Genomic DNA, 22,084 nt, shown 5'->3' on the forward strand with positions numbered 1-22,084 from the left:
GCAATTGTCTAAGATGGCATTATGGTGTTCCATGTTTATTATCTGTCAGTGATTTCTAAATTTGCTCAGTTTTACAAGTAAAACATTTTTATATCAGAGTGCTGTCAACTCAACCTGGCATCTGAGAATCAAGTTGGCTTTTACCCATGTCATGCATCATCAACAGTAATAAAGGTCCTAGAAGTCAAATTATCTCCTCAGTGACACTTGTGCAACTGTATGCTTTCAAATTATTCCCACAGCGACACCTTTACAAACCCTTACTTAGCTCTTGTAGTCCACTTTTCATCTGAAGATTTCTAAGTATTCTGCAAAGAAGGATCAGTATCACTAGCTCTCTATTTTGCAAACCCAAGTGTAACTGTTTGGAACTTAGTAAACAATTCTGTTGATAATACATTAGAAGGAAATGTAATTAATCCATCTCTCTCTCAGCTGAATTGGTTCTGAAGGGCTAACAGGAATAAAAAGTATTAAAAACCCTATTTTTTTTTACTTAAGTCAGCAGATATAGTTCTGCATACACATACAAAGCATAGTTATTGAGTAAGATGGTCCCATTTTCACATAGTTGCTTTTCCAAACAGAACAGCATATTATTAACAAAAGTAGATGGCTCCCTAAGTGGAGCTGAACAAATGATTTTTCTGTTTGGCCACCGAAAAATTTCACCGTTCTCCATCCCTAAATGCCTTATGAACATTCAAATAGGAAACCTCGTCTGTGAATGTGAATAAAACTTAAAGATAGTAAATATCAAAATCCATGTAACAATTTTTCTTAGTAGACTCTGAAACTGGAAACTATTGAAATGCAAATTTAATTTTAAATGAGATTGGGAAATAGTGGGCAAGAGAGACTAGCAGGGTTGGAATGGGCCAGAGCAAAATATTGATACTTGTATTGGTTCTTCCATCTTACCATTTGTTGACAGAAGGGAGTGGGCTGCATTCTGTTGTGGTAGCCACTTGATCTTGTTTATTTTTTCCTCTATCTCCAAACTCTTCAAATAATCAAATTCAGGCTCATGGCTCTGGAACGTGCTGTAAACATTGTACTCCCCCTGATTGTAAGGCTCATTTTTACTCTGTGAAGAACACGGAGAAACAGAAATGTGTCAGTATTTTATCTCCAGCTTCTGAGCTGACTGAGGTAAACCAGTAATCATCATAAATATAACAATCCTAGGAAATATTTTATTTTAAATTTAAAACATGCTGTTGACAGATTGCTTTACTATGACAAATAAAATTTGTTTTTCCGTGGGCATTAAATGGTGTTCAATACCCAGACAAAAGCCTTTGTTGAGATCATTAGGAATGCAAAAATGGAATTACTTCAGGAAAAATCTTATTAAAATGTTGTGGTTATTAAAAAATTGCATGTGACAATCTGGGAATTCAGAATTTAATTTTCACAAGCAGCCTTAACTCTGATCATTCCCCGCATTCCTGGAAATGTTTAGCCACACCCCATAACTTATCTCCATTACATTTCTACATGCCTCAGAATAATATCCATACTCCCCATACTAATGTACAAACCATTCTTCCAAAGAGGAGCTACAGACCCTCCTCCAATCCATCCTTCTTTTATCAACCAGCTGTACACTCCTTACTTCTCATCGTTCATGTACTAACCAAAGAAAGACCTGTCCTCTCCCCTCACAGGTCCCCACTACACAACAGTCACAACACTTTCACAGTCTATCCGCAACATAGAAGGTCTGATTCTCATGAATACTCTCTGGCAGTGTAAAGGACTCTAAAGTGGGTGTAAATAGGTGAGAATCAGGCCAAGATTCACCAGCCAGCTTTCACTATCTACCTAATAAGCCACCAAGGATATCACAAATACAAATCTGTCCAAACCATCCTGTCTCTACAGAGTACATAGACTGCTATACCTGACTGATTCCCCCCTCAGTGTGCATCTGAGACTGAAGTATCCATATATAACCAAGTCTTCTGGCTAACCCCCTTCACTGGCCAAATACTGGCTGAGATGACAGTGTACAGCATTCTCCAAAACAAAACCAGGCAGGGTATGACATTACTTATTCCATAGTTATGATACAAGGGAAGGTGAGCAGAATTTGAAAAGGAAGAGTGAAAGATATCATAGGAGGGGTGTAATAACATATAGCTTTGTGGTGTGATTGCTACTAAATGCAGAGCTAAGCTTGTTTGTGGAACCTTAGCTATGAATTTCAGACTAAACAAGAAACAAAAAACAAAAACAGCTTTTTCTTAACTTAGAAGTTCTGTGCTTCCGATTGTTGGCCTTGGATAACAACTAGGAATAGCAGGGAAATTCTGAATTAAGACTCTTATCTTCTTTTATTCACCTAATTGAACCTAAATATTACAGGCTGAAAGGATAACACACTTTGAACAAGACTCTTTTCTGAGGCCCCTTTGTCACACAATCCTTACGGCAAAACACCTTGGGTGATGACATTCTGGCTTCACTGAAGTCAATGGAAGTTTGCCCTTGACTTCACAGGGCCAGGATTTCACCCCGTTTTCTCAGCCAAGATCCGCGATCTCCACAACAGAGCAATTAACAGAATGCTCCATGGAGTGACACTGACCTCCCACCCCTCTCAAAATAGGTAACATTCAGTTTTTGTTACTCCTGATAGCATTCAAAAATCGATTAGATCTCAGCAGTGTAAAAAAAAGCTTAGCGAGCAATTATGACGGGAAGCAGTAACAAACATACCTCAGGTTCCCTTTGGAATATAACAACCCGACCTCCCTTGTCCCCAGTAGCCAGTAGTTCTCCAGTGTGATTGAACTCAACTGTAGAAATAATATCAGCTGGAAGGAAAAAGTGAGAAAAGGCAAACCATTAGAAATGTCAAGGGCTCCATAAAAATACAGGAAATTAGGGACTCAAAAGATATATAGAGGAATGCAATAGCAAGCTACCCTTTTAAAAGTTTGCCCTGCCATTAAAATCTGGCAACTAAAACAACTGAAGACTTCTAGAGGCGAGATCATGATTTCAGGCACTGCCTGCGTTTTGAGAGTAGAGGGGTTATATGCACCAAAAAGAGCACAGACATAGCACAGAGAGTTTCTTGCTACAGACTCAGCTTTGTCACAAATTATATTCCTCACCCTCTATGAGGCATTTAGCACTCTTGGAAGCACAGGAATCCCCCTGTCCTGATATGCAAGGAGTGCAAATGCCTAGTCCCTCCACAGAGGCACGAATGCAAGACTGAGTCTCCTTAGGTGCTTTGCACGCTATGCACTACAAAACATGGTCTGTTCCAGGGCAGAGTTTTTTGCAGATCATTTCAACATCATAAAAACATATCATGAGAAATTTCTAACACACCAGTTTTTGTTTGTTTTTAAATATAGAACCCCAAGAACAATTTTTTGAGGTGACGTGAATGTCATCAAAACTGCAGGCCAGCCTATTTTACCGAACACTGTAGAGTTGAAATGAAAGGGGAGAAAAAGAGCTAGAAGGCAGGAAGAACAAATTATTTCACTTGCATGAAAATAAATGTTAGAATCATAATCTGCAGTTAATCCTCACTATTAGCATAATTTAAATTAAAATGTCCAGTGTGATGATAAATTAGGGATCCATCATATATACCAAGTTATAGTCAAACATATAGGATATTACCCACATAAACATGTTTTGGCTTACTATAATTATCAACCTTCAGTGATATGGGACAGATTTTTAAGAAGTGCTCAATACTCAACAGCTCCCATTTAGGCATCTAAAAGAGTAGCCAGATTTTCAAATCAGCTCAGCATCCATCAGCTCACATTGAGAACAGTGGGAGTTAGTGGCAGCTGAGCCCTATTGAAAATCTGGACACCCTTTAGGTGCCTAACCAGGATATGTAACCAGCTCTTTTGCAAATCTGGCCCTAAACATAGTCACTAAAATTCAAAAGTATCTAAATGAGAAGTAGAAGTTCCATTTATTTGATGCACTTTATGAATTAAAAGTACCTGTTCCTATTATTCTTTTACTAATCCAGCCCCAAATCTCAGAAAGCTTCTATTGCCAGTAGCTTTCCCTGTGAGCTATCAAAAAGCTAGGGGGAGGTATACAATTACTAATGTAAAAAGAAAACCTTGTCCTATTACTGAGAAACAGAAAGTTTATCTAAAAATAAACCCTTAAATATAGGATTTTTGAAAACAAGATATATGATAGGCTCTATTATGATTTTTCAGCTTGAGTGGGTGTATGTAGGTGCTAGTATTTCATAGACTTCAGGATGGGACCACAAGTGTGTCACTTATCTTAAGTCGTATAAAATGTGTGGCTACTCACTAATCCTGGGAGGAGACGAAAGGGCAGGGAATTAATTGTATTCTGTTAATATGGGCATGTGTGTAGGAAAAATATCCCTAGGCCAAGACATGCAGAACTCTAAGTGTGCCTAATGTGCTTCCTAAAACTATGGGCAAAATTGCTGCCAATGCTGGAACATTTTCAATTTAAGAATCTGTCTGGGAAAGGAAAGGGCTCAGCAGAATCCACTGCTTCTGTTGGACGCGTTATGTCCTCTGCACAGTTCTGAAAGTGCGCCAGGCTGCAATAGGTTGTAGACCCAGGAAATAAAATATGTACAACTCAAGTTGTACATGAGTCAACAGTGTGCCCTTATGAGTCAACAGTGTGCCCTCATTGCCAAGAAGGCTAACGGCATATTGGGCTGCATTAGTAGGAGCACTGCCAACAGATCGAAGGAAGTGATTATTCCCCTCTATTCGGCACTGGTGAGGCCACATCTGGAGTACTGCGTTCAGTTTTGGATCCCCCACTACAGAAAGGATGTGGACAAATTGGAGAGAGTCCAGCAGAAGGCTACGAAAATGATTAGGGAGCTGGAACACATGACTTAGGAGAGGCTGAGGGAACTTGGCATATTTAGTCTGCAGAAGAGAAGAGTGAGGGGGGATTTGATAGCAGCCTTCAACTACCTGAAGGGGGGTTCCAAAGAGGATGGAGCTAGGCTGTTCTCAGTGGCGGAAGATGACAGAACAGGGAGCAATGGTCTCAAGTTGCAGAAGGGGAGGTTTAGGTTGGACATTAGGAAAAACTTTTTCACTAGTCGGGTGGTGAAGCACTGGAATGGGTTACCTAGGGAGGTAGTAGAATTTCCATCCTTACAGGTCTTTAAGGTCAGGCTTGACAAAGCCGTGGCTGGGATGATTTAGTTGGGGTTGGTCCTGCTTTGAGCAGGGGGTTGGACTAGATGACCTCCTGAGCTCTCTTCCAACCCTAATCTTGTATGATTCAAGCCAGGTCACTGAGAGTGCATTCGCTTACCTCCTGGGCCATAGCAGCCATCCAGTCTGCTCCAGGAGAGGCAGAGCTCTCCCCCTCCACACCTCAGGAGCCCAAAGCTGTTCTCACGGGAGGGGACGGAGAGCAACAAGAGCCCAACAGATCAGAGCGGCTCCAATTCCTCCTCCCCACCCTCTTCTGTGAGCAGCATATCAACTCCTTTGCTTCTCTCCCCCTCTGGAAACCCCCTGGGAAGAGGGGAGAGGGATGAAGAATCCCTGAAGCTACCCGTCCAGTCTGTAAGGTGGGAGGGGACCCTGCAAGAGCCTCCCCCACGGGCCTCGGAGAGGAGGGGGTGAAGAATTCGAAAAGGAACAGAAGTGAGGCTGAGGGGGTGGGGTCAGAATGAATTTATGTGGGGATTGGGAGGGCAGAACAGAGAAGGGGGCAGAATTGATAGGGGCTGGGGACAGGCAAATGTGATGTCACTTTCATTTCTGTAGACAATGATAAACTGCCCCCCCCAACCACACAGCCACTTTTGTCTGACCACTTTCAGCACTGTGGGGAGAGATAGCTCAGTGGTTTGAGCATGGGCCTGCTAAACCCAGAGTTGAGTTCAATCCTTGAGGAGGCCATTTAGGGAACTGGGGTAAAAATCTGTCTGGGGATTAGTCCTGCTTTGAGCAGGGGGTTGGACTAGATGACCTCCTGAGGTCCCTTCCAACCCTGATATTCTATGAGCATATATTGGGACACACAGGATTTCTTCTGCATCCAGGATGACAAACTCTGTTTTTTGCCCCAGCTAATAAAAATGTTGATGCAAATTATAAATGATGATGTGGGGATGTAAATGTTGGGTTTACCTGATACTTGAATTTTGCCTGCTGATCTGAACTTTAACGTAACAGAGCATTAGGACCTACTGTATTTGGGCCCAATCCAAAGCCCGTGAAAGCCTATGGCATTTGACTTTTATGTGGACTTCAATGCGCTTTGGATCAGGCCCTTTGTTAGTAACTGTCCTAAAAGCAAGGGTCTCACTGCAGCATAGGGAGAGAGGGTGCACTGCCCAAGCTGTGGGGTAGGAGGTTTTGGGGTAAAATTTATTCCTGCTAAAGGATTTACTTTTCATTTGCTTGTCAATTTTTTTTTGTGGAAGTTTCCTGACCATGTCTTTTGGTGTGTAATATCCTCTTTCGTAAAGAGATATTTATGAATTCTTTTGTGACCCTGTGAAATTCCTACTGACTTTAACAGCAGCAGCCTTTTATTGGTAAGATGATATATGCATGTGCTCATCTATGTGGGACCTCATCATAGCTCCACCACGTAGACAGAACTCTTGTTGAAATCAAGAGTGGAGCAGTCTCAAGATGGGGACCCCTGGCTTAAGTGCGCTGAGTAAAGCATGACAATGAAACACACTTTGGGAGAGAGAGAGAAAGAGATGGACAAAAAATAAAAATAAGGGGCTTTTTTAGGATGGGCCAATCACTGATCCCCTGAGTAACAACTGAGTAACAGTAACTCATTCTGGGCACTGGTCCTGAGAAAGGACTGAATTAAAACAGATTAATGGCAGGAAGATTCAACCATATAGTTCAGTGCACTTGCTAATGGCTCATTCACAGAGTATTTCCTTGAATTGTTTGCATGATATAGAGAGTCTCACAATAACACATTATAATATGCACAGGGCCTGAGCCAATGCCCATTGAAATCAATGGGAGTCTTTCTGCTAATGTCAATAAAAACTGGATCAGGAGACAATGACATGTTGGTATGATTATAATACTATGCATAGGTTAGGTGTCAATTTCTGGAGCAAAGGTTTAAAACTGTAGCAGTTTAAAAAAAATTAGCAACAAGTGTCCATGAAGTACCATCGCTAATGATGGCATTTGGGGGTAAAACTCAGGCCTGATCTACACTTAAAACTTAGGCTGACATAGTAAGGAGTGTAAAAATCCACCTCCCCAAGTGCCATAGCTCTGCCGACCTAACCCCCACTGTAGATGCAGCTAGGTCAATGGAAAGTGCTTCCGTTGACCTAGCAACTTTGCTCGGGGTGGTGTATTTCCTACAGTGACAGAAATCCCCCCTCTGATCGCTATAGTTGGGGTCTACACTATGGGGTTACTTACAGCAGTGTAGTAACAGGTGCCGTAACTATGCCGCTGTAGAGCCCATAGCACAAACGTGGCCTCTGAATCTCGCAGGTGCTTTGGTTAATGCCTTTCCCCCTAGTAATACTATGATGGTAATTCTGAACTAGAAATTCTAAATATATTTAAGACAATTAAGATGTTCTGGTAAAGAGCAGAGGAAATACTTCTTCATTGTTTTCTATTGAGCATGTTAGTAAAAAATTAGGCCTCTATTAGATAATTACCTTTATTGATCCAGTAAATAAGGGATGAAGATGATCGCCACACAGAAAACACCCCCCATGCAATATATCTGTCCAGCAGGTAAACATTAGTCATGCTCTTTCATAAAGATTAGGCAGCTTGGCTCTTTTGCAAGGGAGGGAGTAGGATCAATTAGAAAAGCCTTCCAGATAATTCCTCTTGGAACATTCCCCAGCACATCCATCAGTACTTTGGGAACTCCAGATACTGCGGTAACATCCTTTGTGGACTCCTACACTGGAGAACTATTACTGCAGTGCACAGTGTGGCTAAGTGCCAGATTCCCCCTTCAGAATATGTAAATGTTCCATGCTGGAAAAGTTGATTCACTCACATGTACATAGGGGTAACACGTTTGAAATGCAAAAACCCCCGGCATCCACCCCACCCACATCCCCGCCACATCCCCAACCTCCAACTACAAAGCAACTCCACAGCGCACCCCCCCAATATCCACGTATAGTATCTAGAGAGATAACACGTACAGATAAGATTGATAACATTAAACATCTCCTCACTCTCACATGACTCAAACTCTCTCACACACATGTGGTGCGCTTGTGTGTTGGTGGGCAGACAGTTGCTGTATTTTCAACAGTTTTGATCTATTATCACTTAAACTGTGGAAGTAGGAACACTGCAGCATTGTTAGCTGGACACAGAAACGTTTAACATTAGATATGCCAGTGTATTGTGATACTAATGCAAATTTTTAGATCCACGTAAAAAAAAATGACGGCAGATTAAATTATTTTTTTTGGAAACTGGCAAATCCATAAAAAAAAAACCTGGTCAGGCTGGTCAAATACCAGCCAGGAGGTGTCCCTACATGTACAGTGAGCTAAAATAGATGGTTCCAATAAACAGCCCCCCGCATCCTTCTTCAAATACATATCTTTCATATCACACTTGGCAGTGCCAAGCTTTCCTCTAACACACCAGGATCAGACACAGAGAGAATTCACCAAGTAGGGAACAGTGACTGTGGCCTCAATAGCCAATGGGCAAATGCTGCTGGCCAGACTGTAAACCCCAGCTCAGCTTTGTAAAATATATATGAACTGGCACATGAAGAAATATTTTGAAGCGGCAGTGCTGAACATCCTCACTTGATTAAAAAACAACAATGGTACTTTGGTTCAAAATACTGTTGTTTTTAAATTAAATCTGCACAGAATAATCTAAACTAGAGATGAAAAGCCATATTTGGTCATCTACTCCATGGCTTGCCAAAGCAGGATTGTTTCAACCAATACTGCATATTATCTAGTGCTTTCTTCAGTCTAATTTTACATGGTCACGTGAATAGGAACTCCTCCTTGGGAGATTATGCTACAGACTAATCCCAGTCAGAAGTTTTTCCTGATTCAGCCTAAAGTATCCATTTCTTAAATTCATCCCATTACTACTAGTTATATATGCCCTTTTGCACCTCTCTAACTAATCCCTCTCCAACGTTGGTGTTTACTCCCTTTCAAAACTTGTAGTCCATTCTGCTGTTACCCCACAGCTGCTACTTAGTTATACATATTCAGTTCTTTCAATGTTTTTCTTAAATCAGTGTCAGACAGATCTCTCATGCATTGCGCTTCTCTGTGCTCCCTGAGGTTTGTTAGTACCTTTCCAATATTCATGTAGGCAGAAATAATTGCAGCGTTCCAGGAGCAGTCTCACTAGATCAGTCGTGGGGTGACTATAACCTCAGTGTTCTATGATGGAGTCTCTGCACATGCAGATCAAAATCACATTGGCCTTTTATCCACACTCATAATTTACTGTCCAGTCTCTCTCTCTAGGGTTGGTTTGGCTTCACAACTTTTCCGGTTTCTTGATTTAAGTAATACAGAAAAGACACAGGTCAAAATACTTAGTTTATGCACAATATGAATCTACACATCATGTACCTCCATAATATTTTGATTATTATACCTTAGATGAATATTGTTATCCTCATATCATACATCCTATGGGCCAAATCCTAAAGGCCTTACTCATTTTTACTCAGCTCTTACCTTTTGTCAGACAAACTCCCCATAACTTTGACTAAAAACCTCAGGATATTTTCCATCTCTATGGTAACACTGAAACATTTTCAAATTGTAATTGTTCCTCAGAACATAAGGCAAGTAAGGGACATTTCAGAATCACTTCACCCACTCTGAAAATGCAACCTCTTGGATGAACCGTGGCAGCTTTTTTTAAGAGCAAACCCCAATATCATGCAACAGTTTAGGGAAGAGAATGGAAATAAATATTATATCCAGTTGAAATTGCAGGGGAAATCTGGATGGTCAATTACTGGATTTGGAGTGGGCCAGAATACTGGAATTAACGTCACTACTGTTACAAAAAATGCAGTGGGATCTGTATTTATCAGAACAAGTCAGGATACCTCTGACTCATGCCTCATCCAAAAGACAGCACTTTCAGCATCACAGTGTCCCTAACAATATACTGAGGCATTGATTCAGTGCTGACTCAGAGGGCAAGAGTGTCATCTACAGAATCACCAACTTCATTTTCTGTAGCAGCAAGGAGCTCCTGGGATGTCTTTGATCCAAGTACTGACCTGGTGTAAACTTGGCTTGTGAGATCTAATAAGATCATGCCACAACCTGTCATGGCTGCAGGCAATCCTCTTTCACACTGATATAGAAGTCCCTGAGTAAGCATAATTTGAAAATGTAACAAAGAAGCTCACTACGCAGACGGAGATACAAAACAGAGGGACATAAAAGTAGACAAGAGGCAGGCCAGACAAAATATCACACAAGTTCTTGTATAAACTGAATATCACAATGAAATGCATTATGGGAAATTTAAAGGTGATCAGAAAATGGAAAACTTTTTTTGCAAAAAGAAAAATTTGCTACTTTCTTCTGTTTTTCACTAAAAGTTCAAAAGTTTCTGAGAAACTAGAAAAGATCATTTTAAAAACCAAATGTTTGAAGCTCAAGGGAATCTTCATTTTTTTAAATAACTGAAGGGTTATTCTTTAACAATGGCAGAATTTCCCCCCTTGAAACTGTTGTGGCTGTGTACTCTAGTAGACAGGGAGTACATGGGACCCAGGAGATCTGGACTGTGTTCCCACCTCACCACTGAGGAAGTCACTTCACCTCTCCATGCCTCTGCTTTCCCTCCAAATCTCTGTCAGTCTTGTGCTTAGGAGTGTAAGCTCTTTGGGGCAGAGACTGTCTTTTATTGTGTTTGTACAGTGCATAACACAACAGGGCCCAATCTCAGTTGGGGCCTCTAGGTGCTACTGTCATGCAAATACCAGTAGCATTCTATGACCCTAAGTGTTTCAGGGATTGGTGAAACAGGATCATCAACCAACAAGAGGATGGAATCCACATTAAGTAAGAATCAATGCATCCACTCCCTTTGATGAGGTTGTGTTCCTAACTAAGATTGTGACTGGCTCCATTGCTAGCATGAGCAAATGTATTCATGGCAAAATCTAAACAGCCTAATTCAGTCCCATCCAACATTTTTTCTCATCCAAGGACAACATGGTTTCTGGGTCTAAATGGTTCTTTGTTTTCTAAATGTAACAAACTCCTGATGTGAAATCTGATATCCTTGGCCTTAAATGCTGAACAGCACCCTGGAAAAGTAAGGCTGCTGCTGTGGAAAGGTATGGAGAATACTGTGAACTTTAGCCTTTGCCTGGCCTGTCCACCAGCACTGAGCAGGGCTGCTTCTTTCCCTGACAATCCTAACTGGGGAAATAAGGTGGGTGAGGTAATATCTTTTATTGGATCAACACGGCTGCAGCTACACGGCATACATCCCGATTGGGGCTTTAGTTGCACTATGCACTTTGCAGCCGCTCAGCAGGAGCAATGCCAGCTCCCACCTGATTAGCAGGGAGCTGGGAGAAGAGCGGCTGAGCTTGCCCAGAGTGAAGAACACTGTAAGGTTTCAAGCCATGACACAGCTTGGACTAGTGTATGCTGGGTGCTGCTCATTCGACTCAACCCTGCTACCGGCTGCACAAACATGTAATCAGGTGTCCAAGGCCGGTACAGGAAAACACTTCAGTGTGTGCTTAATCCCATGTCTATAGCAGACAACACTTAAACAAATGCTCATGTGCTCACCCAAATAGGGATCCTATCCTAAACAGGGGGTTAAAGGCTGTCATTAAGGGCCACAAGTATTAGGTTTTTTAAAACAAATTGTTCCTACCTGATTTACTGCGCAAAACCAATAACTTAACGATCGTTATCTCTTTGCATTGTGATTTTTAAAAGAATATTTACAACATTTAATAAATTAAAAATCTACAAACTAATCAGTAATGTAGGGACTATTTGACAGATAGAATGAAGCAACTAGGACAACAACTCTTGGAGCAAAGTCAATGGGGAGAAGATGGTCTTTCAGCTAACGCACAGGCCTACTAGTCAGGAGATCTGGATTCCATTCTGAGCACTGGGAAAGGCTTCCGATGTGAAAACAAGTTCTTACGGTCTACATTTTTTAAAGTGGCATTGATTTTCATGTCCAGTTTAAAACACCAATGGCCTGATTTCAGAGGTGCTGAGCACCCATCTATGTCTGTAATACTGAGAGTTGTGGGGACCCCAAACCTCTAAAAATGAAACTGAAGAGGCTTGATCCTGTGCCCATTGAAGTTAAGGGAAAAGCTCCAACTAACTTTAACAGTGCAGGTTCAGGCCACTATTGTTTCAAGTTGAATATCCAACAGTTCAGATGCCCAAAATGAGTGGCCACTTCTTAAAATGTTTGCCAGAAGTGCCTCTGTTTCCTCACCTATAAAATAGTTTCCTTAGCTCAGCAGGGCTTTTTAAGGCTTAATTTGTTAATTTTTAAAGCACCTTGAGATCCCTGCATGGATAACTCTTAACTATTGGTCCTACTGAGCCCAGGAGCTCTTTACTACTTGACTCTATGAAACTCCGACCTTTGTGTATGAAATACTCCCTGGATTGGTAAAGAATGTGCTACATTCCCTTTTCCTTCACCTTTTTCATTAACTACTTCAGCAGTTCTCGAACTGTGGGTCAGGACCCCAACGTGGCTGATGTTATACTTGCTGGGGCCCAGGGCTGGACTCCCACCACCCTTGGCTGAAGCCGAAACCCCAAGGGTGTCAGCCCTGGGTGGCAGGGATCAGGTTACAGGTGCCCCCCCGGGGCTGAAGCCCTTGGGTTTTGCCCGCCCAAGCCCTGCCCAGGGTGGGTTCCAGCTTCGGTCCCCCCTCCTGGGATCATATAGTAATTTTTGTTGTCAGAAAGGGGTCACAGTGCAATGAAGTTTGAGAACCCCTGAACTACTTCATTATCAGTGAAGGAAATAGATTAGCTGATTTGCTAAGCCCTTCATCTCAGGTGATTTTAAACTGTTCAGTAATGTTACTAGATGGTTAGTCTAGATATTTAACCTTTAAGACCAGAAATACAATTTCTAAGTTTCATAAATATTTTACTCCGAAACTATCAACAGAAATATCGGTACTGAACATACACAAAAAGGTCTATATAATAAATATTGTACAACATACGCTATGCAAATTATTCCTTGCTGATGTCTGAAAAATACAGCTGGACATTTATTTCTCAGTGTTTGCTGGCAAAAAGACCATTTTAATTGTGAAAGATCAGGATTCAACAACAGGCTTAAAACACCCTGCTCAAATGCTATGGAAATTTCAAAACCGTGTCAGTCCTTTCCCATTACCAAGTAACCATAAGGTGCAAGAAGGCAAAACTTGCCATGGGCATCACATCATGTATTGGGTATAAACTGATGCTCATTGGATAAACCTTGCCTGTGCTGTGAGCTTTCAATCCCTCCCTATTAATTTCACACTGAGGAGCCACACAGCCTGGCAGCCAGTAACAGACAGATTAGAAGTGGTGCTGCCAAGTGTTAAAAAATGCTAGGCAACAATGCCTGAATGGGATCATGGAAAGCCCTAGCAGATACCCTCTCACTTCTGAGCAAACAAATGCCCAAACCTGAAAGGACTTAATTTATTAAAATCCGTCTTTCAGTATAGACTAGTCTTATTGTTTTCTTTTTCGTTAACATAAAACAAATACAGTGACGGTCTGTGTCCAGCAAGCATCAATTTTGCGAAAAGGGGCTATTGCAATTCAAACATAAAAAGAAAAAGATTATTAGGACCTTAAAGGGAACTCTTCCATTTAAAATATATACAAGGAGCACTGAAAAGTCATCTAAAATTTACAATCCTGTATCAAACGATGTTCAGAATGGATACTTCCTATTTAATAAACATAAACATTAACAGGATTTGACTGTCAGCTAGTTCTGAACTTAAAAAAAATGTTTTTAAACTGAGCAATTAAGAGCTGGGGCACAGGGGAAGCAAACATTTCAGACAGGCACATTGGTATTACAAGTAACACAAAATAATCGTATTTAGCACTAACCAGTTTTCATGTTCAAGATTTTTTGTTTTTTTTTTATACAGACAATACTGCATTAATCCTCCCAACACCCTGTGTTACTATTTCCATGTTACACACGGGGAAAATGAATAGGTCAAGTGACTTCTGCAAGGCTACACACTGAGTCTCAATTATACAAACACTGAAAGACAAACAGTATAGACCATGGCTCAGCAAACCAGCTCTGTTCATAAAAGCATTTAAGTGCACGCTTTACATTAAGCATATGTTTAAGCCTCGTTGATTTCAGTTCAAGCTCATGTTCGAATGTTTTGCTGAATTGGGACCCCCAACGAACAGGGCACATTAGTAACATGACAGGCCCTGTGCAGAAAAAGGGCAAACAGCCCACACAAATGGGTGGTACTTATTTGGGTGGATCTGGGAAATAGGATCGTAAGCCCCAAAATGAAAGAGCCAGGGCAACTGAGCAGCACCTGCTCAATATGGAGCGGTGATGGGAGAAGCATCAGACACAGTCTGCTGTACTGAACGTGAGCCATGTGGATCATAGCTGTGCATTGACCAACTGGACACAGCCCTAGTTTGCCAAATTTCCCACTCTGCTCTGCTGTGGGGACTCTAGCTGGAGTTTTCTTCCTCAGCGTGCAGAAGATGGGGAGTACAATTGTGTGGGTTTTCTCTAGCCTGTGCTACAAGCACAGCAGAAACAATGCATGTCTGCGGCCTTCAGTCCTGATGGAGCCATGTAAAAGGGAGAGGATTAGCTATATTGTACATGAGACTGAACACTGGAGCCTTTGTTCAGAACACTTACTTTATGCACAAACATCAACGGCTTAGCAAATTTTTAGTTTCTAGCGCAGAGAGTGTGCAATTTTTCCTCATTTCACGAACAAACCCTATTCCACCTCATCACGCCGCTCACATTTTGAGGAGGCTCCCAAACACTCCTAGGCCTGATTCCAAACTCTCAACAGTTTTAAAACAATGGATTTGCTCATGATTTACACTGGTATAAGTGAGATAAGAACCAGACCCTGTATTTAGAAGAGGTGAAGTGGCCAAAACCAGCTGTATTTTATCCCTATTATCTAAAAACAAAATGCAAGCTGAGTTAACTGAGTGGCCTGATCCAAAACCCATTGAAACTAATGGAAAGATGGTCCCTTACTTCAATGAGCACTGGACCTGGCCCAGCATGATTAGCAGGAACATGAACAGAATCTGAAGTATTCTTTTACCATCCTTTCATCTCTACACATCCAAGCACATGAAGGTAAGTACCATGGAAGATAAAAAGTAGGGGAAAGGCAGTCAAAATGTACATGTCATTACTAATTTTCTGGTCCAAGTAAAAAGCACATTTTTGTTCTTTGTGAAATAGAAAGTGGAATACTGGCTATTGCAAACAGCAATAAGTATTTGATGAGTTGTTTTTTTTAATCAAATATTCATCTTAGAGAGCTATCTGCATATAACCTTCAGATGCCATTTTATTATTGTTTTTTTTTTAATTTAATTTAAAATAAATTATCATATAAAATGGTGTATATTCCTTCCCCTCCCTCCCCACATATATCCCAGGCTTCCAGATAAATAAACTGGCAATCAATTTTTTTATTTTAAATAACAATTAGAACTATTCATCCTTCCCTATTTTCTCCTCTGTGATTTCCAGCAGCGGGTCAGCAGCTAAGGTCATAACATGGGGCTTGTTGGCTGTCACAGGAGCTTGATGCCAAGCTGTGTTAGATACTCATCTAGTGTTAGCATCTGTTTGCTTGGCAAGCTCCAAAGGCAGTTGAGCTGACAGCTCTGAATTTGCCTCTGGGTCTGTCACAAGATTATATGGCTGCTGGACTTTGGGGAGTGCCTGATACTGCTTTGATGAGTATCCTACACATCACAAAACATTACATCCTTCCTTAAGAGCTTCTGAAATCAATAGTTGTGATCTTTCAGAATAATCTAGGTGGTGCGGTTAGCTGTTTTGAGAAAATTAAAAACAAAAGCAATATATATAAATAAATAAATAAAGATAACTAATTAACTCCCATTGCTTAAATCAAACTGCCTTCATGTTGATCCAGTTTACGTAATATGACCTGAGGACCTCATAAGGGGGCATGAATATCAGTAGAATACCAAGAGGCAAGGAAGTCTGTTTCAGTAAATAGGCTGATATGACAATGAACAGTGCTTGTGTTTTTCAAAGTGTCATTACCAAACACAGACAGGCTGTTTATAGAATTGATGCATTGGCCTGATACATCATTGCCAATGCCATGTAGTGATTTACACAAATGTAAACAAAGTGCCAATAAGTGCATCCAGCACAAAAATAATAATTTGGTGGTGACTTGCATCCATTTCACACTAGTGTAGGAGCTCAATCCTACAAGGTGCTCAGAGCACTGTGAGCTAATCCAACGAACTGCTTAAGCTTTTGCTTAACTTTTAGTATGTAAGTCACCCAACTGACCTTGAAGGAACCACTCATGCTTAATGTTAAGCATCTGCTTAAGTGCTTTTCTGCATCCAGGGTAGATGCTCAGCACCTTGGTGGATTGAGCCCTGTACCAGGTACAAAGCAATGATGAACCTGGCTCGTTGTATCTGAATACATTACGGTGCTTTAATTAGTGATAAACAACAATTCAAAAAACATGCTAACTCAAATACAATGCATCAATCCTAGCCTGTGTTTGTGTTTTGTAATGAAATGTCAAAAACTGTATATAGCCTCAGAAATACACATCACATTTTGTATTAGTCCCAAGGGACAGCAGTCATCTAGTGTTACTAAATCAGAACACAATGTAAATGCAAACAGTACAATGCAGGACACAGTCTAAAACCGCAGCAGCATTGTTGGCTGGTGGGGCAGGTTGTGATTTCACCTGGCCTCTTGCACTAGAACAGGGGTGGGCAAACTATGGCCTGTGGGCCGCATCCGGCCCTCCAGACATTTTAATCCAGTCCTCGAGCTTCCACCGGCCAGCGGGGTCTGGGGTCTGCCCTGCTCCAGTGCTCCAGCCGGGGAGTGGTATCAGAGATTTGCCCTGCTCCGTGCGGCTCCTAGAAGCAGCAGCATGTCCCCACTTCAGCTCCTACACATAGGGGCAGCCCCAAGCTCCCACTGGATGTGGTTCTTGACCAACGGGAGCTGCAGGGGCGGTGCCTGCAGACAGGGCAGCATGCAGAGCTGCCTGACTGCACCTCCACATAGGAGCCGGAGAGGGGACATGCCACTGCTTCTGGGAGCTGCTTGAGGTAAGCACCACCTGGAGCCGGCACCTCTGACCCCTCCCATGCCCCAACCCCCTGCTCCAGCCCTTATCCCCCTCCTGGCCTCCGAATCCCTCTGTCCCACCCCGGAGCAACCTCCTGCACCCCTAATGCTTCATCCCCAGCCCCACCCCAGAGCCTGCACCCCAGCTTGAGCCCTCCCCTCTCCCCCCCTGCACCCCAACCCTCTGCCCCAGCCTGGAGCCCCCTCTCACACCCTGAACTCTTCATTTCTGGCCCGGCCCCAGAGCCTGCACCCCCAGCCGGAGTCCTCACTCCCTCCCGCATATCCCAACACCCAATTTTGTGAGCATTCATGGCCTGCCATACAATTTCCAGACCCAGATGTGGCCCTCAGGCCAATAAGTTTGCCCACCCTTGCACTGGAATCTAGCAGCATACAGTTATGCTACTGCCATGTTAACTCAGCCTTGCAGAAGACTATTTCCAGCCAAACAATAGCAGCAGCAAAGGTGGGAACTCATTTGTTCCCTATCACATTCAGTTAGGAGATGTGAATTTCAGAGCCTCACATCATTTAAATACTAACAATACTAGAAAAGAAATTAAATGCAAAAAAGCTCCAGTACTGCAACATTAAGGATGGAAAGTTAAAAGCAAAAGAGTCGGGAAATGCAAATTGTCCAGATCTCTGTTTCCTATAGAAAAACCTGCCTGAGAATCACCTCAGATAATTTTCTGAGAAACATCTCTTCAGGTCGGAGGGGTTTATAGGGTCATGGTGATGGCCTCCCAAACCTGCAGGTCCTGCGAATCTGCACCATCCCCAGGTCCACAAATACTGGAGCTATGTGCTCGGAGAGCTGCTTCTGAGGGCTGCAATCAGTTGCAGGCACACATAAATTGCAAGCCACACCAATAACATTTAGACAACTAACTCCTGATCTGTATGTGCAATCAGGTAGTTAGATGTACAAGTGCTCTTTTATGCATCCTCGATGAGTTGACCTGCAATCAATACTGGGTTTTAAAAAACTTGGCCCATAATGACTACTGCATTCCCCACAGTACAGAGTAGCGTTGTTGCAATATGGTAGCTTGAGTGGTCCAAAATACTACAATGCTAGTAACTAGTTTGAGCACTAACTCCATTATATCACAATGCAAACCTAAATTTCTGATATCTGGTTTGGTATGTGCCTGATGTTTGGATTGTATCCCAAACCCAGAATGTAAAGGAAAGGGGCTGGCAGCCAATGCAGGTGAGAAGAAGGAGGGTTTCTCCTTCACTGGAGGTTGCACCTTCAAGGATCATCTTGCCCTCTTCTCATCCCATGAGTAATAGGTCACCGATTTTTAAACGCAACTCCCCACTGAAACCAGTGAGGGAAGGGACTCACTATCTGCATTACAGTTGATCTAGAATTCCCCCCCCCCCCAGATTCTATTGTACAATCACAGTGATAGATAGTCCGTGACTCAAAAGCGACAAGACAGAAAAATGGTGGAAGAAATAATATATAGACAGGGAACTGAGGCACACAGATTATTTGCTCAAAATCACGCAGGAATTCTGCAGCAGAGGCAGGAATTGAACCCAGATTTCCTAAATCCTTTTAGCCACAAGACTACCCTTCCTCTTTATAACAATCACTTAAAACCAATAATATGATATAGCACCATCAGAACTTCTGAAACACATTATCTATTTTTTTAAAAAGCTGACTCTGGAATCTCTTAAAAAGAGAATCACTGGTTTAGAATAAGCCTCCTTCTTCATTAAGGTAGTAACCTCCCCAACAGAGAAAACTGTAGCTGCTTCCATTGTCCTAGGAAGGCAGAAGCTCTTTCATTTTAACTGCCCCAGGGAGGTAATCCTGCCCTTAGAGAATCAATGAGAAATCCTTGTCAGGTGTAAGCAGAGGGATAAGTAAATCAACACATTGGGCTAAACTGAATACACTGAACTGCAACTCACACAAAGGCCAGGGTAGGAAAATACATGTTCTCTCTTTCTCAAAGTCAGCCCATATGTGTCTTCAGGCTCCCTGCAGGGAGACTATCTGCCTTTAGAAAAAAGAACAGGAGTACTTGTGGCACCTTAGAAACTAACACATTTACTTTCCTCTGTACAGTGTTGTTGTAGCCACGTTGGTGCCAGGATTTGAGAGAGACAAGGTGGGCGAGGTAATATCTTTTATTGGACCAACTTCTGTTGGCAACAGAGTCAAGCTTTTGAGCTTACACAGAGCTCTTCTTCAGGTCACTTGCCTCTGGTATTTGCACTGAAGACCATGCAGGCCCCGCAGTCCTCCACCAGCCTGCCTACTTCCAAATCCCTCCACAAGGGCAGGTCTCTCAATCCCTGAAGAGCTCTGGAAGGTAGGAACACACTGCTGTGCTGATCTGCCCATGCGGTGTGGAAGAGGTAAGATTTTGGGGGCACAGTCTGGCTCTGAGAAATAGGCCAAAGACTGAGGTCCTAACTGTACATGGTTCGCATGGTGAAGCTGAAGCAGACAATACAACTGGGCTCCTCCTATTTAATTTGCACAGAGATCTAAGCTGATTCCAATGGACAGCACATTTTCACCTGCTCATTGTTTGAAACTCATCCTCCTGCTGGTTCCAGGTGCACCACATTTCCAGCTGGGGATTGCTCTGTCATAAAAATCCTACTCCAGGGAGTTCCTAAAAAAGTCATTTTTTTTCAGAGAGCAGATGAATGAGAAACATTATAGTAGAAGCCCATCAGATGAAAAAGAAGTGTATTATACTAACACTGAGTTTACACAAAGGTCGCTTTGAAGTATGCCACAGTGCCCGGTGAGTTGGAACCTGACAGTTACACAGGTTCACCACCAAAACACATTTTTTTTTTTTATAACTGGCAATATTTAGTAAAGGAAAACAAGACATTACAAACCACACTGAAAATCTCACATTTTTCTGCATGTCTCTTGAATAACTAACATGATCTGGAAGCCAGCTGGTAAAATAATGAAGACAAGAGGGCCAGTAAAATGATGCTGAACATAAGAGGTACTACTTTGTACTAATTAGAAACAATGTGCAGTTTCATGACACTTTATAGACTTCAATTATCATACTCTGCAGGAAGGAGCTCTCAAACATCTGTATAATGATTATTATCCACTGGGATGCCGTTTACAGTGCAAAGTATTAAAAACAGGGCCAAAAATCAATTATAATCTCTGTAAATGAGCATATTGTTCATCTAAGGGATTTGTTGGAAATTGCCTTAAAAAGAGAGAGAAACTGATTTAACAATGAAAAATAGGCAAAAAAATACATCTGATTTGCACAAAAATAAGATTAAATATCATTTTAATGACAATTTATTTATAAAATGCATGTACAAAAGAGTATTATTAGAATTCATGGCAAACAAAACAGATCCACTAAAGTCATGAATCAGAGTCAAGTTGAAGATGTATTTATTTTTTTAAAATTTTAGGGCAGAGGAGAATCCTGAAAACATTTCCCGTTGAAGCCATGAAATTATTCACATGGGTTACATATGTCCTTGAGTGTTTGTAGAATCAGAGCCTTAATTGTTATTACATTTTATTATATTCTTATTGAAATAAAAAATTAATGCATTAACATTAATACATATATACGAGAATGATGGCAGATGTACAAGTCATTCCATAGTTAAAAGCATCATATCAATCATCAACATTTAACAAATCTGCCATTGAGAATTATATCGATGAGAATTCCATCAATTGATGAATTAAATATATTTATCATTATTCCCTGGAATTAAAGGAAAACATATACATTACAATACCATATTAGTACAATACAATAAACCTCACTATTATGAAAACAAGACTGGAGTATAAATGTTTTTTTCCCCTCAGTAGTTGATCTTAGTAGAAAGTTGTAGTGTTCGATCTTCACAATGCAGGATATTTATAATGGGACATGGATGACAGTGTCTTCTGGGGACTGCAGTGAGGGTGAGGTTCAGTCCAGGTCAGACAGAGGTAATGCTGGTAAGTATGGTGAAGCAACTAGAAGATGTGATAGGCATTACATGAGAGAATGCAACTGGCATCAATTTGCTGTTTGAAGGTAGCAGTCATGACCAAAAGTCTCTTTCCATACATATGGTGAGGTGAGTGCAACCATTTCTTTTAGATGCTGCCTTCATTTTACTTGACCTTTGTCACCGTAAGCATAGATTAATTAATGTATTATATGCACATGGCTACACCTTGAGAACGCTCTGAAACTGGTGCAGATCACAATAGCTTTCTTGGCAAGTGGAGTTTCATGCCAAGAGCACATGACGCTCAGGAACTGCAACGAACTGTCTGTGACTGCCTGGGGAGGGAGGAATCCAGTTCTAAGTGGTTTGGGAATCAGGCTGAGAGGCCAACTCCCTCTCTGCACCATCCTTACTCAGTTGCGATCAGAGGAGGTTCTCCAGCTGGAATTCCCCTGTTATCAAAAAGAAGCAGCTGCTGGTCCCCCTGTGAATTTCCCTCACCTATAGGATGTGCTAACTCCTAGGTCCACCAAAGCCTACCTGTGATATCCTTCTAGCCATACTTCAAAACCCAACTTTCCTCTTAGGGCAGTTGGAGCGAGAACTGTCAGGGGGATGTGCTGGCAGGGTTACTATGAGATGTTTAGAAATTAGCGTTTTTCTACTGTGCGTATAGATGGGCATTTCTTAATTTTATTGTGTGTGTGCGGGGG

General features: G+C 41.7%; 1 protein-coding gene across 5 annotated transcripts in view; it reads right to left on the reverse strand.

Annotated features, from left to right (window-relative positions):
* Nucleotides 1–22,084, reverse strand: part of PPP2R2C (protein phosphatase 2 regulatory subunit Bgamma) — a 279,740-nt gene that overhangs the window by 72,890 nt on the left and 184,766 nt on the right. For 3 of the 5 annotated variants that reach the window (XM_039540603.1, XM_039540604.1, XM_039540605.1), the window contains 2 exons: nt 2,725–2,822; nt 922–1,087 (listed from right to left, as the gene is read on the reverse strand). In XM_039540603.1, the coding sequence (XP_039396537.1) occupies nt 922–1,087; nt 2,725–2,822 (264 nt within the window). The remainder of the gene's footprint in view (nt 1–921; nt 1,088–2,724; nt 2,823–22,084) is intronic. The other 2 variants (XM_039540607.1, XM_039540606.1) reach the window with 1 other exon arrangement.

The sequence above is a fragment of the Mauremys reevesii genome, linkage group 5 (assembly GCF_016161935.1).
Source record: "Mauremys reevesii isolate NIE-2019 linkage group 5, ASM1616193v1, whole genome shotgun sequence".
Lineage (NCBI taxonomy): Eukaryota > Metazoa > Chordata > Testudines > Geoemydidae > Mauremys > Mauremys reevesii.